General features: G+C 42.7%; 1 protein-coding gene across 1 annotated transcript in view; it reads left to right on the top strand.

Annotated features, from left to right (window-relative positions):
* Window positions 1-18,071, top strand: part of DDX31 (DEAD-box helicase 31) — a 67,139-nt gene that overhangs the window by 1,126 nt on the left and 47,942 nt on the right. The window contains 10 exon segments of the mRNA XM_036091692.2: window positions 4,162-4,418; window positions 4,524-4,599; window positions 5,558-5,601; window positions 6,759-6,829; window positions 7,783-7,847; window positions 12,948-12,992; window positions 14,349-14,390; window positions 15,388-15,452; window positions 17,017-17,136; window positions 17,246-17,352. Of these exon segments, the coding sequence (XP_035947585.1) occupies window positions 4,162-4,418; window positions 4,524-4,599; window positions 5,558-5,601; window positions 6,759-6,829; window positions 7,783-7,847; window positions 12,948-12,992; window positions 14,349-14,390; window positions 15,388-15,452; window positions 17,017-17,136; window positions 17,246-17,352 (892 nt within the window).

Genomic DNA, 18,071 nt, shown 5'->3' with positions numbered 1-18,071 from the left:
CTCCTGGAATAGAGGAGGGCTGCAGGGCAGAAAAATCTGTTGTAGAATCCTGAGCTACCACAGAGGCCAGAAATTATACCACCTCGTGCCAGGGAACGTGTGTGTTTTCTGCAGAAAGCAACAGGTAATTCCACTGACAGTTGCCGAAGTTCAGTTCAACCAGTGTGTTGAAGCTGATATTCCTCGAGTTCATATAAGGATTCTCTTTGGTGGTTTTTCAGTGATAGTCAAGCTTTAGGATTTAGAGGTTTGGGAGTAGGAGTTTTCAGCTAGCCAGTGGGGTCGCTGCTTCTGGGAGGAGGAGGGGGAAGTCCCGAAGAGCCACTGGGAGCATGGGATTTGGAGTAGGACAGACCTGGGATTAGGTTCCCACCTTGCAACATGCTGGTTTTGTGAACTTGGGGGAGTTTTTTCACCGCTCTGAACCTCACTTTCCAATCTGTAAAACGATTGTAAAATGCAGGGTAGACATAAAATTGTCCACCAAATAAAGGATAGATAAAAACGACAAAACAGTGTCTACTTTATACAAAGTTATTGTGAGGAGTAAATGAAATAACATACATAAAGACTCTATATATTTTCTGGCCCATAGAAGCACTTAATAAATGCCAATGGTAAATAAAGTCGTATTGGCTTCATTTTGAGTAGTGGAATCCCTGTGTCGGGAGGTCAGTGGGGTGCTTGTGTCCTGGAGGTGCCTAGGAACACAGAGGAAGCGCTATTAACACCTCCTTGAGTGAGTTGAAGGAATAAAAATTGGATGTCTGGCTTTATGATCGCTTGAACCACTGTGTCAAAAGGATGTGTATTAGTAAGATGATGACAAGTGTCTGCAGTGCCCTCGTCTGCATCTGCATTTTCTGTTCGTCTTGAATGAGAATTACAGGTATGCCAATCAAATTTGCCAGTGGCCTGAATTTGGGACGGGTAACTAATATAGTGACTTTGGGAAGGCCTCGAGACCTTAAGTGATGCTATATGTAACAGTATGTAGTGTTTTCTTTTTAAAAATGTTTTTTGACAATTCAAGTAATCCAGGTTTATTGTAGGAAATAGGGGAAGTATGTTAAAGTGAAAAACCCCATAATTGCCATGCTCAGAGGTAACTCTGGTTAACATTTTGGTGTATATCCTTCTAGAAAACAAACAAGGGATGAAACTACACACGATGTTTTCCAACCAAACAGGGTACAGTTAATAAATAGTATTATAGCATAATCATCAGGAACCCTGGGTGTAGAGTCAGGGCCTGAGCAAAACCTGGATCCCCCAATGATCCTGGAACAAATTACCTCATATCTCTGCCTCAGTGTTCTCATCTTAAAATGGGACGATACCCGTACCTGTATTGATACATTAGATAACTCTTAAATACTTAGCATATTGCCTGGGGTCTGGTATATTTATTAATATCAGAGACATAGTATTTAGACTTTTAGGGCTAGATGGGCCTTAGAGGTCATCTGCCAGAACCCGCTCGTTTTACAGGTACAGGAACAGAGACTCAGAGGGAGGTCACTTGTTTAACGTCGTAGAGCTGACTTTTTAGTAGATTCAGGTACGTCCTAGCTCATCTTTGCTCAGATGCCACCTCATGAAGCATTTCTGTTTCCTGGCCTCCTTTCCCCTTGCCGTAGGCCGTGCTAGTCTTGTTTTGTGCTTTTGTAATCCTTTGTACATACCTCTTCTGAGTACAAATATAGGTTTGGGTTTGTGGTTTTATACTTTTGTCTCTTCCACTAATCTGTGATCTCCTCAAGGGCTTGGCTAATTTTCTAGCCTTGTATCCTCAGAACCAAGCTACTTGTTGACAGCTGCTGAGGGGTCAGTTTCTTAAATGAATGTATTGTGGATGCTGGGGCAGAAAAGCTAACAAACAGTGGAATAGTGTCCACATTATGGGAAGGGATAATTCCATGTGTGTCGTTCATCTTACAAGCATTTATTGAGCACTTACTTTGGGAAGATTTGAGCCCTACAGGGGATGCAGTGCCACGCAGGACAGACTTGTCCATTTCCTTATGGAGTTTACAGTCTAATGCGGAGGGCCGACACCACTTAACAGATTACATTTTATGCTTGTATATTGTACTGAGGGACAATATACAATTGTCATAATTGTACTGAGTGCTACAGCGAAGAAAAAGGGTGCCAGGAGAGCCAAGAGTAGGAGCCCTGGCCTGACTAGGTGGAGAGAAGAGGTCAGGAAAGGTTCTTCTGAGGACCCAGTAAGCCTAGATCTGAAGGATGAGTGAGTTAGCTAGCCAAAGGGGGGTTGCAGACATGGGTATGGCAATAGCATGTGCAAAGGCCCTGAGGAGGGAGGGAGCATGGTGCATTCTAGGAATTAAGGAAGACCAGGACAGCTGAGGCTGGTGAGAAGGGCAGAGTCCAGCTTCTAGAGGGCTTTGTAGATCATATTATAGGTTTTTTATTTTAGCTTGAGAGCCGTGGAAAGCCTGTGAAATATTGTGCTTAATTCTGAGTACTTGCTTTTAGAGAACAGCGGACATGAGAATAAAAGGTGACTGGGATGAGAAAGGATTGAAAGCTCGTGTCCTATTTGGACTGTTTAGTCCAAAGAAGAAACAGAAAGTTAGATGATGTGTGAAGGAATGCGATGCACAAGAGGAAGTAAGCTTGTTTTGTGTTGCTGCAGAAAGCAAACAGACTAGCAGATAGATGATCAAGGTGGCGGATCTTGTCTGAGTGTCAGAAACAGCTTCCTCACCCCTAGAATTTCGTGTCTCAAGGGATGGAGAGCAGTAAAGGGAGGTGTGTAGGCAAGGCCTACTGCAAGGCCACCTGTCAGGGAGCTTGTAGTAGGAAGTCCATGCGCGGTGGGAGTGGCCTTTAGGCCTTTTTATGCTCTGAGAATCTGTAGTTCCATAAATCAAGGGACGTCAGCACATTTCATTGTGCCTTGCAAATGATTCAGCAGATCTGGAACTTGACTTTTATCTTTTTCTTTAATCTGAACATTCATAAATTTGGGATTTTGTAAGAATAGATTTGTAAAATGGAGCAGGTCAATACTTGTTTTATTAATAGTAAATACTCGAAATTGGTGTTTATTAAATTATTTAGATATAGGAGTCCTGTAGTTGTCAGGAACAAACAAGTGTTGTTATTGGTAGGTTAGCCTGAAGCTGACAATCACAGCCAAAAGCAAGCTGATGTGTAAATGGAATCCGTCATTTCCAGCAAAGGGGGAAATAACATTCCAAGAGAAACCAAAATGCCAGAATAATAAGCCCTGGCTACTCAGGGGATGTTTTTTATTCACGTGTAAATTGGAAGAGAAGGCCAAAGAAAACAGAATGTTTCTTCAAAGAAAATTGGCTGTTTCTTCTCCTGGGAGAAGTTTGGACATTACACATGTAGCCACATCCATGTTACAGAAATAGCAACAGGCAAGAAAATGCCGAGTGTTGTAGCCTGTAATTGGCGATCAGATGGGGACCTGAAAGGCAAGGAGAGTTGGAAATAATTGTAGTAGAAGTGATGGATGGAGCAGAATTCTCATTTGGAATGGAAACGGGAGTAGGAATCATCTCCAAGCCATCTGAATCTGGGGGAGCAGTGTGAGGGGGAGGATGACAGCGATCCAAGCACTCTGGGGTAGAGCAGTAATGAAGGTTTCTGCTTCCTGGGCATGGGCTGGGCTGCAGCCTCCCATGTATAGTCACCAACAGGCTTTGTTGGTGGAGAGAGAGGGTGCGCTCCCCCCCTCCCCTGTTCTTTTTGTGTAGATGGACATCTAGGGATAAGGATTGACTTAGCATGCACACTTCACAAGGTGGGTTTCTCTTCCCTTAAAAGAGACTCCCATTTGTTCATGTTCAGCCCCACAAAGATTTCTCCCTTGATCCTTACCCTCATCTTGGTTGAGTTGATGGTGAGGATGGATGGTGAGGTCTAGTGTATGAAAGAGCTGAGATTTTTGTGTTTTCTGTTTTGTTTTTTTCTTTTTGGAAAAAAAAAAAAAAGCTGAGTCAAAGAATCTGATTGCAGACCCTAAACTGTTGCTTGACATATGGGGCATAATGATCTCTGCAGGGAGAGATGCAATTCTGTGGGCAGTCAGGCTTCACTCTGAGGTCTGTCTTCATGGACTAATGCATCTCTTGTTGCTCTTGCCTTTTGGGAACAACGCAGCAAGCAGAGGCCACCAAAAGAAAACACCAAGCATCCAGTGAGGCTCCCCCAGCGAAACAGAGGAACGAGGCATCATTTCTCCCGGCCAAGAAAGCTGCTGCTAAAGAACCACAAAGGACTTTTAAGGGGAAAGCACAGAAAACATTTTCTCCGAAGAAATCTTTGGTTGGTGTGAGTGATGGAACCCGAGAACAGAAACCGTGCGTTAGGACTTCATCGTTATTTAAAAACAACCCTGAAATCCCAGAGCTCCACAGGTATGTTCAGGGGCATGTGCGCTCAGGAATAGGAGGAGTTAAGTGTATTCTGCCTTTTTCTCTGTCGATTGGAACTGATACCTGGGTTTTCTTCATCATTTGCAGACCTGTAGTAAAGCAGGTGCAAGAAAAGGTGTTCACTTCAGATGCTTTTCATGAACTGGACCTCCACCCACATTTAGTAAGTATCTCTCAGTATCTTGTGCGGTTGGTTTTTTCAGTGTGGTTAATTTCTTGGGAATGTCTGGGAAATGACAGTTTTAGGAAGAAAAATCAAAGAATGGTTATTTCTGCTCCAAATTAACCTGAGTGAAGTCAGATCGATAAGATGCTCTTCTAGGACAATCCCAGTGAGCCTAGGTTACTGTTCACTGTCCTTACCTCCATCCCCATCCCCTTTTTAAAGAACTAAACACTTTCCTAACCTAATTCAAATTAGGCCTGGGGCTCCACTTATTGGACTCTAGGACAAGCTCCTAATTAGTGGGTGGATGGGACGTGGAGGCTGATCTGGGTGGCAGGGCTCACATTGACCATAGGAGAGGAAACTGAGCTGGCATCTTCATATCAAGGGCAGTCTGTCATTAAATTGAATGAAGGCGTTCTACAAACAAATGGATTTTTTTTTGTTTTTTTTTTGACTGTGAATGAAGTTTCCACTCTTATTTATGAGTAAGAGAAAAATGCATTAACTTTCAGGGAGTCTGGATTTCCTTTGCTCCTATGGTCACAGCTTACTCCTTTAGGGTTGCTTACATAAGCTGTTTTCTTACCTATGGGTTTGAGCAGGGACATCGAGCAGGTTTGTGCTGTGGACATTTGGGGCACTGTCCTGTGCATGGTAGGATGTTCAGCAGCACTCCATGACTACTCACTTGATACCAGTGGCATCCCCTGCCCCACTTGGGACAACAAAAATTGCTTTAGACATTGCCATGTGTGTGTGTGTCTGTGTGTAGGGGGGCGGGGGGATGGTGGGCAGAACCACCCCAGGTGACACTCACTGGTTGGAAGAACTTCAGCATGGCCACCGGTTTTATCCCGGTATCTTCTCCTTCTTTGCATCCTCATTTGCATTAAATTTATTTGTGCCAAAAAATCGGTAGTTAAGAATATTTATTTTGTGTGTTCTCTTTTAGATTTCCACAATAAATACGGTCTTAAACATGACTAGTATGACCAGGTAAGGGTTCCAGACCAGTGTTGCTTTTGTTAAGACTTGAATGGGTATGACCAGTGAAATTTGAATTATCTGTGGAGCACAGAGCAAATTTGTGTCTTCGTACTAGAGAACACTGCCGGATTGTTGCCCATCCAGGGCTTGACACATCACTTAACCCCCCAGTTCCCCCACTTGTTAAATGGAGAGACTGAGTCCTCAAGTACTTCTGTTGTCAGCTCTGAACCGGTCCAGAAGATGTCTGCATGTGATCCGGCTGCTGTCCATGCTACCCTGAAGATAATATGTCCACAATATAGAATTTATCTGGTCATTTTTTAGTAGTAAGAATTAGAGGCAAACAAAAAGATTGGAGTAAATACTTGGTCAGATATAATGGGATATTGAAAAAAATTTTTTTGAATGTTTAATAGTAATAACTCTTGGAAAATAGAATAGTAAAAGGTGTAGAGAAGAGATGAACTTCCTTTTTGTGAGTATGTATGCTTTATATTTTACATTTTACTAATCGTCACATTTTACTTACAGGTACAAGGTAATAAGAGTCTTGAAGAATAAAAGGAGGACCCCCCCCCTTACCCATTTTTTTGGTTCAGTTTCATTAACCAAATTTAAATGAATTCTGTGCCCTTTTTGTTTGTTTTTAAATACACATGTGGACACACATCTTAGTGTGTGTATGATAGTCACACCTCGGTTTTTTGGAGACTGGGGAGCAGCTCCAGGCTATCTGGATGGCTCACAAGCTTCCTGATACTCTCTTGCATGGGAATCTTTCTGTCCCGTCTTATTGTGTCTCCCTGCCCGTCACGGGAGGCCGGGGGGTGGGGGGAGGTGTGTGGTATGCTCTCGTAGCTCCAGCTTGTCATCATGCCTGTGCCATTTGTCTTTTTAATCTGTTTGCTAGAGCCGCCAATACCTGGCTTGCCTCAGCATTTTCAGCTGAGTTCCAGAAATTTAACTGAGGTTTTATCCCTTCAATCATCAAAAGTTTCTCAGCACCTTCGCTTGAATGTTTAGGTGACTTCTGAGGTAGCAGTTGGCAGATGCAGCAAAGCATGGGGGCGGGTGTGATTTGTGTATCCTGCATCTCTGCCTGTAAACGGGAGAGGGTAAAATATTATAGTTCAGCATGTGTTCTTTCTTTTGTGTGGCCCAAGCGTTCAGAAGCAAAGTATTCCTGCGTTGCTGGAAGGCAGAGATGCTCTGGTGAGATCGCAGACGGGCTCAGGTCGGTCGTCACTTAACTTCTGCCCCCTTTCCCCTGATACCCAGGCCACACTCACATTGTAGGTTCCATAGTAAAGTGTCTGTCTGTGGCGGCAGTGGCTTTGTTCTGTTGGGGGAAGGAGGGAGGCCGTGCCTGCTCTTGATGAGAACCCTGAATTTGTTCCCCTAGTGAAAGGCAGGGGGTGGTTGGTGGTGCTGTGGTCGGGAACGATTGGGAGGTGGTCAGCCTCTGTCAGGGCTCTGCCCAGTCCCACCGTCTGTGGCCTGAGCTGCCCTCCTCACTCCAGTGAGGGATGAATATTTCTGATACTAAAGCACAGCTCTGGCATGAGCACACACTGTTTGGATGCCAGTTGTTTTGCTCTAATACGGAACACAGGTTTTGCATGTTCCAAAATTGTCTGTAGACTTGTTCTTCTGCCCCTCTTGTGCCCAGAATGGCAGGTTGGCTATTCACCACGCCTCCCAGCTCAGCCACCGTTGAGGTGGGTGGAAACCCGAAGCTTTTGCTTCATGGTTTCTCCACGGTCTTTAGAGGCTGGCTCAGGGTTCAGACAGGCTCCTAAGCATATCAGCGCCGTGCAGGTCGTTCACTTAGCCGTAAAGCTCATTTGCACGGTTAAGGAGGACTTTCAAGTTTTCTAGCTTTGAGGGGTAGTCCTCAAGTTGAGCTTTTGTGTAACTTGGGAAATGTGTCATTGTCTCCCTTGTTAGCTGGATAAAGGAGCTGAAGCTGCAGGTTTTTTGGGAAGTACTGGATTTACAAACAAAATTGGGGGTTGTGGCAGACGGGCAAATTCTGTTTTCACCTCTCTTGGATGTAGGATGTGCGCTTTTCCTGTCCCCAGAGTTGAGTGCTACCCAAAGGTAGCAGAGCCCATTTTCTTTACTGTCTTTGCTTTTCTTACATCTGTAGGGTCTGTGATTTTAATTGCTTTTGTACTTTTTTAAAAGGTAAAACTCTTGCCTACTGCATCCCTGTGGTCCAGTCTCTTCAAGCAATGAAATCAAAAATACAGGTGAGTGTGGTGTTTTTCTGTTATTGCTCATAGTGCATAAGCAACATTGAATTGAACCAAAGCAGTAATTCTGGGACCAAAAGAATGTTTCCATTAAGCATTATTTTCTTCTTTTTGATTCATTTATTACATAAACACGTTGCATCTGAGGACTGTGCCCAGAGTAGAATAGAATAACTATATTTTGTAATCATCATGGCAGGTCTAATAGGAAACATTGTAAAATACATGTTCCTCGTGTCAGACGTTGTGCTGGATTCTTTGCCTGTGTTGTATATTCTTGAATCTTAAACCCCACCCCCAGCCCAGTGAGTTACAGGTATTACTGTTACCCTAAGTTTACAGAAAGAAATGGAAGCTTGGGGAGCAGTGGTGGAATACTTGTCTTTAGTTGGGAAACACATTTAGTTAGTGCCTGGGCCAGAGGGGCCAGAATTGGGTTCCCCGGGTCCTGTAGGAGGCACGTTAACTGCCAGGCCGCAGAGGCGCAGGCATCATCTGAAGACCCAGCCCAGGGTCCCACAAAGACGTCCCGGTTATCCTCAGTGGAGAGGACGTGGTGAGATCTGAAATAGGAAGTGAGGTGGGTGCACAAGCAGAGGAGAGGAGCTAATTGGTTACTTCTTTTTTCTCATCTTGGACAGACAGAATTAGGCACGTGTCCACCCTACTTGATACTGAGTGACAAGCAAGTAGTGATGGCATTGGATAATAGCCCACAGGCTGAAACAAACATCCATGAGTACAAACTGATAGAAGCAAATTATTGAGTAAATAGATAAGCAGACGGCAGAAGGACAGACCCTCTGCACAGTAGAATTCCAGCGGAGAAACATAGAAGTGATGGAGTAGAGCATCACCGTCTGGCCATTGCCTTAGTAATACTGTGTCACACGTCACAGATGCTGAAATGAGGGGGTGAAAGTCTGATGAAAAATGGGATATTTACCTAGTTAGTCTCAAAGGATCTCCCTACAAGATACGTCTTAATCACAAAGGGCAAAACAGTCACTTTATGATGGGGAGCCTGGCTGCTACCACCTTACCCAGGCGATCAGCGTGGGTATCCCCAGTGCTGGGACGTGTCGGCCTCATGCACCTCCAGATAGGTGCCCAGAGGACCCAGCGCCACTTTTGTGGTTGTCCTGCCCCAAAGGTGTCACCCGGATTTAATCCTGAGCAAATATCAGACAAACGCAAATCTAGAGACTTTCTCCAAAGCAACTGGCCAATACTGTTCGAAAGTATTAAGGTCATCCAAAACGGAAATGCTGAAGAACTACCCTAGGTTAAAAGAGACGAAGGAGGCGTGACAGTTCAGTGTGACATGTGGTCCTAAACTGGGTCCTGTCTGGGGAGGGGACGCTGCAAGGTCAGTCAGTGAAGTCAGAATACGGGCTGCAGATTAATTCAGAGTTTCACGTCAGTACTGATTCCCTGGTTTTGATCATCGTACTGGGATTTTGAGAATTAATAACCGTATAAGGAAGCTGGGAGAAGGGTATAAGAGAGTTCTTTGTACTATTTGTGTAATTTTTTTGTAAGCCTAAATTTATTTTGAAATGAGTTTTTAAATTGTACTTTAACTTTATTTAAATAATTTTAAATCAATAAAACAAATCCTACACAACATCCAAGTGATGGAGCCTTACATAGACATTAAAAGTGGTATTTTTTTCAATTTCTCTTTGTGAACTTGACAAGTCTTCTTGCATATGAAATTGAAAAAAGGCAGGGTACAAAACAGTATGTACAGTTTGATCTGATTTCATAAATAATACTCTGTGTGTGTGCATAAAAAGACAAGAAAGAAACTATTAATACTGGTTTCCTCTGAGTTGGGTAAGTAAGGAATTTATTTCCTACAGGTGACTGATTTTTTTTCCCATTGGGCACTTTTCAGTAAGATAATTCATATAAAGGATTTAGCATTGTACTGGTACCTCGCTAGAGGAGAGAGGCCAGGTATTGCAATAATGTGGGAAAGTCTTATCCATTTATAAATTCTAGGAGAATTTCTTGCCAGCAGTGGATTTTTGTTTTTTTTTGTTTTTTGTAAGGTTGGAGAGTTGGGGAATAATTTGAGCTGGCATGGGTCCTGTAGTTCCAGCCCAATTGTCTCATTTCATAGGTCGGTGACCTGAGGACAGGAGAGATTAGAGTATGTACCTAAGGGAGACCATGTGGTGGGCAGCTCTGCTCAAAGCCTGGGTGCGAGTGTGTCTTTAGGCAAACCCTTTCATCCCTCTGTGCCTCAGTGACTTCACCTGTTGTGCGTGTCTCCCAGGGTAACCCTGAGGCTCCTGAGCTAATGCACGTGGAGCGTGGAGAGCTGGTGTCCAGCTTTTAGTAACAGTACCTGCTCATGAAGCGGTAGTTGTCACCGTCCACGACATGGGCATGTGGCTAGTTTGAAAGGCAACGATTTGATTTGCTTATATCTAGATATGTTCACCAGCCATGTTGTCATTTTTATTTATTCCATCTATTTCAAAGATTGAAATATTCTGTAAAAAGAGTTAGAATTCTAAGTCCAAATTTAGTTCATTTATTTCAAGTAATATTCAATAGAGGCCCTTGGAGTTCATTGTAAAATGATTTGACCTGTAAAAAACCTATCTGGAGGGAGCAGCAAACTCAAGGCACCCAGCAGAGTCGTAAATTACTTTGGTGTTGGAATGGGAACGGATTGCTTTTCTGTGTTTTCACTCAGTTATTTGGGCTCTGATTTTTTTTAACAACACATCCATCCTTCTTTACTCACTTCTGCCCTGCGAGGAATTGATTTTTCTTTCTTCTTCTCTGTGTAGTAACACCTTTTGAAATGTCAGAATCTGCTAACGTCACACTGTGGCACGTTGATACTGTTGTATTAACATGTTTACCATTCCTCGCCTGGGCCTCGCAGACTTGATGTCGAGTACAGACGGCTCTAGTTTGAATTCCAAATCCTTTTCTCCTTGTGTGTAAATGTTTCCTATGCAAAACATGAAAACCATGCTTGTAATTGAATCTGCTCTAAACCTGCACTTAGCTTCTGCACCAACATTGTTTTGATTAATTCCTAAGCGTCTGTGAGCACTTTAGAGATGCAAGACACCACTGACTTTGAGACCTTTATCGGGTTACTTTTTTTGTTTTCTCTTACTATTATCTTTGTTATTATTTTTTTAGGTATAATGTATATGTTAAAAAATTAAAAAGAGTACCAAACAGTACATGGTGGGAAGTAAGTCTTACACCCCCTCTCCCCTACGTGGCACAGCTCTCTCGGGGTGTGGAGTGCCAGGTCCTCCCGGGGCTCATCTCTGCAGAGAGAGCAAGTGTGAGCGTACAGAGTTCCCTTCCCCCTTCAGCTTCTGTGTGTTTGTTTTTCTGTTGTGTTTGGTTTGATACACAAGTGGTTGCTTGCTGTGCATGATGTTTTGTACCTTGCTTTTGTTCGCTTGGTATGTTTGGGGATAGTTTCTTGGCAGTGCCCTGCCCATCTGCCTTGCTTTTTTAATGGCCGCCTAGTATCCTGCTGCCTGTCGCCACCATAAGTTACCGTATCAGTCCCTCGTTGGTAGAATTTACGTTATGTCAGTATTTTGCTACAAACAAGGCTCTTCTACATACTGCACAGTCTGTAAAATGTTTTATTTTTTATGAGTACTTATGGGTGCGTCTTTTAGAGAAATCCCCAGAAGTGGAAGTGGCATGTTTATTTGGTAGATGACGCCGCAGTTGAACGTCCAGTGGGTGAAGCCACGGTGCGCTCCCCGCAGCAGGGCACCCAGGAGCCCCTGCTCGCCCGCGCCCTCATGACACTGCCGGCTGTGTTGGTTTTGCTCATTTGACAGACGGTGGAGTTGAACATCTCACATGTGTGAAAGCCATGTTTTGAATTCTTATTTCCAGAAATTGGCTATTTACGTTCTTTCTCCATTTTTCTACTTAAGTTGTTGTGGTCTTTTTTATTTTTATTTTTTATTTGAATCACAGACCTTTGTAAACTAAGGAAATTGGGCCTTTCTCTTATGTGTGGCGTGTTTTCCCTTCATTTTGTCATTTATACTTGATTTTGTTTAGGTATTATTTTCCCATTCTGAAGTTAACAATTTTTACATAATAGAATTTATTAGTGTTTTCTTTTATAGTTTCTGAGTTTTATGTCAAATCTGTAAAAAGGCTGACTTGATTCCACCTTGACTTTTCTGACTTTGTTCTTGAAGACTGAATAATTTATCTTTTCCCTACTGATACAAAATTATTTCCTGTAATTCTGTGCATACTTGATTCTGTTCTACTTGCTGTTGTAATCTCAATTTATATGCCAGTATCAATTTTTTTAAATTACGGTAGTTTTAAATTGTTTTAACATCTGATGTTTTTCAGACATATTTTGGTTATTCTTCATAGGAACTTTGAAATCAGCTTGTCTGAATATAAGTATTATATATGTTGTGTGCATATATGCATATTTGTGGCAGTTTTGTTAGGTTTGCATTACATTTGTGGGTTGACTTAGGGTTAGCGTATTTGTAATATGGAGGCATCGTATCCAAGAATAGGATACATTTTCCCATTTATTCAGATTTTATTTTATGCTCCTCAGAAGTGTTTTAAAATGTCTGTCATACAGATTTTGAACATTTTTTGTCAAGCTTCTTGTTGTTGCTGCTCTGCTGTGATTTTTTTTTCCCCCTTCCATTGTGTTTTGTAACTTTTTTACATCAGAAGGCTGTAGATTGTGTATATTAATTTTGCATTCAGCTACTCCATTGAGTTGTCTTTTTTGTAGTAGATTTTCAATTGATTCTCTTCAGGTTGGTTTTTTTTGTTTTGTTTTGTTTTTAAGGATAAAATATCATCTGCTAACAATGACAGGTTTACCTCCTACTTTCCAGATTTATACATATTTCTTTCTCTTGTCTGATTGCATGGGCTGGAACCTTTAGAACAAGGTTGCATAATAATAAGGGTAGTGGGCATCGGAGTCCCTTTCTTAATGAGACTGCTGCTGATGTGTGCAAGTGGCCACCCTCAAGTTCTGTCCACCTGGAGGCCTGTGACCTTCATTCATCCACTCACATCATTTCTTTCCTTCTGTGTCGATAGCGCAGTGACGGCCCCTATGCCCTGGTACTGGTGCCGACAAGAGAGGTAAGCAGTCTCATCTTTGGGATGGGTTTTAAGCAGGTACTTTCCTCTTGGAAGTAAGATCCTTTTGAATTTAAAAGTGGGTTTTACCATTTTTCTCCCTGCTGCACCCTTACCTTTGCCTGGGGCCATCCTTTTGGTTCCCATCAAGAAGAAAAATTCAAGTACTCTTTTTGAAAATCATAAGCTAAGTATGGAAAAGCATTTCCTTATTGTCTAAAAACTAATGACACTATAAATTTCTGTACTTTTAAAAGGAATTAAAATAATTACATTTTCTACTTTTTTGGTTTGTTTTATAACTTAATTAAAAATTAGAGCAGTCGACCCTAAAATACTTTTTTTTAAAAGAGGCTACTGTACCAAAAATTTTACTTGTTCTTCAAAGTTAAGCTTCTTGACATTTTTCTTCTTTCTTGGTGGAAATCTCTTCTATCTGATCTATTTTATTTGCCTAGAGAGGCAAGTTTAGATTAGGGTTTCTGTTTTCTATATCAAATGCTAATCACTTCCTTGCAGAGAATTGATCATGGAGATGGAGGTCTCTCCTTAGCCTGTCATACAGCGTGCAGTACCCTAGCTCAGCTCAGTCCTGTGAAGGAGCAGGCATGAAGCTATTTAAATTTTTACAGCAGCAGACTTGCTACTTCCCTAAGATGCATCATGAATACTAAGCATATGGAAGCTATATACATATCTTTGGATAAAGGGATTATGTTGAGGCTTCTTGATAGTTGTTAATGGTTATAACCTACATTAATTTTCACTTTCTCTGGTTTCCACTGGGCTTGTTGGATTTTGTTCCTTTAATAAACTTTGGGAGTAACCACCTCTCAGTGCTCTATTTGGCATATTTGAAGGCTGCCTCCTACGACCTTTAAAGCAATGTGCCCAGAGGCTAGCCTGTTGACCGCTATTCCAGGTTACTCCCTCCTGCATATTCTGTTCCCTGTCTTCCTGAAGGGCAGACACATTCAGGGTGATGCTGTTCCGCTTCTCCATCCGTGTGCACTGTAGACTTGTACTTCTCTGTGTGGCACTCTGGGAATTTGAGCCAGCAGAGGGAGCACAAGACACTATTTTTGTACACGTCCAAGGAGTGGACGCAGGATCTCTGTCCACAGTCTCCAAACTGACAGGTTCCAGAAGGAGTGTAAGAACAAAGTGTTTTGTTCTGAGTAGATGCTATATATCTGATTTTGTTTTTCTTAAATCTTAACTTAAGGTCCGAGTTGGAATCCTAATCATTTTACATTGTCTAAAGGTTTTTAAAAGGTTGGGGCTGAGGCAGGGCCGGGGGTGGGGGGGGGCAGGTGGGAACAACCTCGTTCATTACCTGTAACTTTTCACTCTTCACAGCTGGCTCTGCAAAGCTTTGACACTGTCCAGAAACTGCTTAAGGTAAGGTCAGCCGTGACTTCAGTTTTATCTTTGTTTTCCTTGACTTTTTGAGAAAAGACAAGTCTACCAGTCTTATCGTTGTCTTCAAAAGGCAAGGAATTATTTCAGTTTTTCTGGATTCCCTGGGTTTCTCTGCTCTGCCCAGGTATAATTTGTAGGATTTTACTGATCTAGACTTTACTAACTGCTGATTTCTAGCTTAGTTGACTAGTGTTTCCTGTTGCTTATAGTCCTGTAGTTTGTTCACCATGGTCCCTGGCAAGCCACACGTGGAGACTCACAGGGACAACCACGAAGTGATCACATGGAAAGCTACGGGAAAGCCACACGTAGGGTTTAAGAAAGAAGCGAGAGAGGGCTTCAGAGCCAAAGCCTGCCAGCCTACCAAATGAGATCGAGAATTGATCTGTCTTTCTTTTGTCAGGGGTGGGGAGTAAGGAAGGTTTGTGCTTGGGTTTTATTGTACCCAGAAAGGTAAAAGGCAGTAGACTTAGGGAAATGTGTTTTCAACTCAGCCTCCATGGGGAAAGGCAGAGAAGCTACGGGAATCATTTAGAAAGCTCCCATTTCTCTCACTGTGCTAGAAGCTGTAGAGCTGTGATTTAAGTGACTGCTGCTAATATCCATAGCAGGGGCGATGTCTAGGAATTGTGTCTGCACAGTCACCCCTCCTACAATGAGAAGCCTGGGTCTTCCCTTCCAGCTTCTCTAAGGAAAAAGAATTTGGAATCAGTCTCTGTGTCTTCAGTAAAGGGGGCTTTGATGGGGCACCTGGGTGGCTCAGTTCATTAAGTGTCTGCCTTTGGCTCAGGTCATGATCCCAGGGTCCTGGGATTGAGCCCCGCATCAGGTTCCCTGCTCCGCGGGGAGTCTGCTTCTCCCTCTCTCATTCCCTGCCCCCCACCTTGTGCTTTCTGGCTCTCTCTGTCAAATAAATAAATACAATCTTTAAAGGGGGGGGGCTTTGCACTCATTTTCGTCTGATATCATTCTGTAGCCATTTACCTGGATTGTGCCTGGAGTGTTGATGGGAGGAGAGAGAAGGAAATCAGAAAAGGCCAGGTATGGGGACCTTTGTTTGTTATCCATTCCTGTTTGGATCTGTCTGTTCTGCCTTCCTATTCAATCAAATTTGGTCCTTCTAAACCTGGAGAGAGCGTTATCTCAAACTGTGCTTCAGAGTCCCAGAGCGTAGGGACAGATTGAGGCAGCAGGGAGTGGTCACCTCTTGATGGTGTTGTCTTAAGAAATACTGATGAACCTACAAGGGGTTCCCTTCTGATGTGGTTGGTAGTGATGCTCACTATCCTCTTAAGTTCTGCCCCCACCCCAGCATCCCTTAGTCCCCCTTGTTTGGTGTCCATCCCTCTTGGCAGTTCTCTTTTGTCTACAGTGGGAGTTTAGGGTCTGGTTGTTTGTCTGTACAAAAACAAGATCATAAACTTACATAATGCTCTAAACTTTGCTTTTTATATCCCGAAGACTGATTCCTAGTTTGGTATTAGAAGTGGTAATGGGGGTCAGGAGAAAATGTTGCAACAGGTAAATCCCAAATTGTCTGTATGCTTTTTGAAACATTTTTATTGTATTGTATCTTAATGCTCAGTAGTAACACCCAGTCCCGTGTGTAATTTGTAATCAGGAGTAAATATTAGACTTGAAACCTAAAAGTATTGGTTAGATTTGATTAAGCTATAAATAACAACAACAAACAACAGTGGCACAAACATATGGCAGTTTTCTTTTTCTTTCACATTTAAGAAGCCTGACGGTAGCCCATCCCAGGCTGGCATGGTTCTCTGGTATCAGGATCTAAGTCCCTTCTATCTTTTTGTACCACTAAGTGAGGCTTCCATTTTTAAGGGTACTCCATATTCTTAGGGAGTTGTTGGAGCTCCAGCCATTACATCTTGTTCCCTGCCAGGAGGAACAAAGATCATCATATGTCCTCCCTCCAGAGATACTTGTGGTTTTTGCATATTCCCTTTGTCCTTCTATCCCATGCTTGAGCATAGGCACACGACCATACTTAACTTTAAAAGAGACTGGAAAATATACTCAGCTAAAAATTGGAAGCTTTAATTGCTATGGAAATACGGGATAAAGGATGTTTGGGAGTAAGAACTGAGATATATTCTCCCTAGTCTACAGGACAAAGCTGGGCCCGCATTGTATGGAGGTTACAAAAAAGATTCGGTATAAGAAAACATTCTAGCCATTAGATCACATTTGTGTGGGATAACTCATTTAGGTTGGAGGTTCCCTGGCACAGAAACCTTCAAGAACAGGCTAGATGATCATCTATCTGGAATGTTCTAGAAAGAAAGGACCAATGGATCAGATAAAGGGCATTGGATTATATAGTAAAGATTCCTTTCAAATTTAAGATTTTATGAATTTAATATAATTTTGGATCTTAATAATTACATTCTATATGAAAGAAACTTTGGAGGAAAATGGAAACTCACATACATCTTTATATCCATTTGTCATCGTGTTTGTCATGGCTTCACGCTGTGCATGTTGGTACTAGACATGAATCTGTCTCCTGTGCCTATTTCTGGTGTTTTCTATTGATATAGGCCTATTTGATTTATTTTCTTTTATGATACATAATTTTAAACAGACTCCGCAAAGGAATAAATATCCTTATCTCAACTCCTGGGCGACTGGTGGACCATATAAAATCCACAAAGAACATTCATTTTCGTCGGATACGGTGGCTCATTTTGGATGAAGCAGACAGGTGAGCCTCACCCAGAAGCATGAAAAGTAGCAGAAAAGAGCTGCTTCTGCTGGGTCATTGCAGTCTTTACTTTGCATGTGGAGTAAAATTCCCTCTTTTGAAACCACAGAATCTTGGATTTGGGTTTTGAAAAGGATATCACAGTGATACTCAACGCTATAAATGCTGAGTGCCAGAAACGACAGAACGTCTTGCTGTCGGCGACACTCACAGAAGGTGAGTTGAAAAGGAGTGCTCTTTGTTCTTAACCAGGAGGGAAGACGTAGATGTAATGGGTGTCATTTGTCCGCAGTGGTTCTCAGCGCTGGGGGCAGAAGCTGAGGAGGCAGGTGTCCCTAAAGCACTGCCTTTTCAGACTCCTGTCTTGCCTCCCTCTTCTAGTCACATCAGGCTCTCCCATGCTCCCCAGGGTGTGGGAGGGAGGGCAGGGCAGATCCAGAGCCACCTCAGTTAGGAGAGTGCTTCCGGTGCTCGTGGCAGGGTGAGAGGAAGAGAAGAGGCTGACTCCCGTCCATCCAGAGGTTTCATGAGGTTTTTTTGTGGGTGTTATCAGCCTACCTTTCTCTTAAAGAGCATTGACCCTTAAACAGAGACCTAACTTCATTTCTGTCTTTCCATCTTCATGAGATGGACATTCTGAGCTCTCTTTCATAGACGGGGCACTGAGGCTTGGCAGAGTCACTCTCTCAACACAACCCAGCTCGCATGTTCTCAGATCTGGTTTACACGTTTTACTGGCCCTTTGACAGTATGCACATAACCAGTTCTTAAAATGTATCCGAAGTAACATTAATTTTGAGAGATAATCCATGATTCTGTGCTCAGAAGTTTCGGGAATGCCACACGTTTCCTCCTGCTCTTAGAAATTCCTGGTGTGTGTCAACACAATAAAGGTTCTGAGAAGGCCTGTAAACCTATAAAACCCTATGACAGAA

This window comes from Halichoerus grypus, chromosome 14 (genome assembly GCF_964656455.1).
Source record: "Halichoerus grypus chromosome 14, mHalGry1.hap1.1, whole genome shotgun sequence".
Classification (NCBI taxonomy): domain Eukaryota; kingdom Metazoa; phylum Chordata; class Mammalia; order Carnivora; family Phocidae; genus Halichoerus; species Halichoerus grypus.
This window is presented reverse-complemented; position numbering and strand designations above follow the sequence as displayed.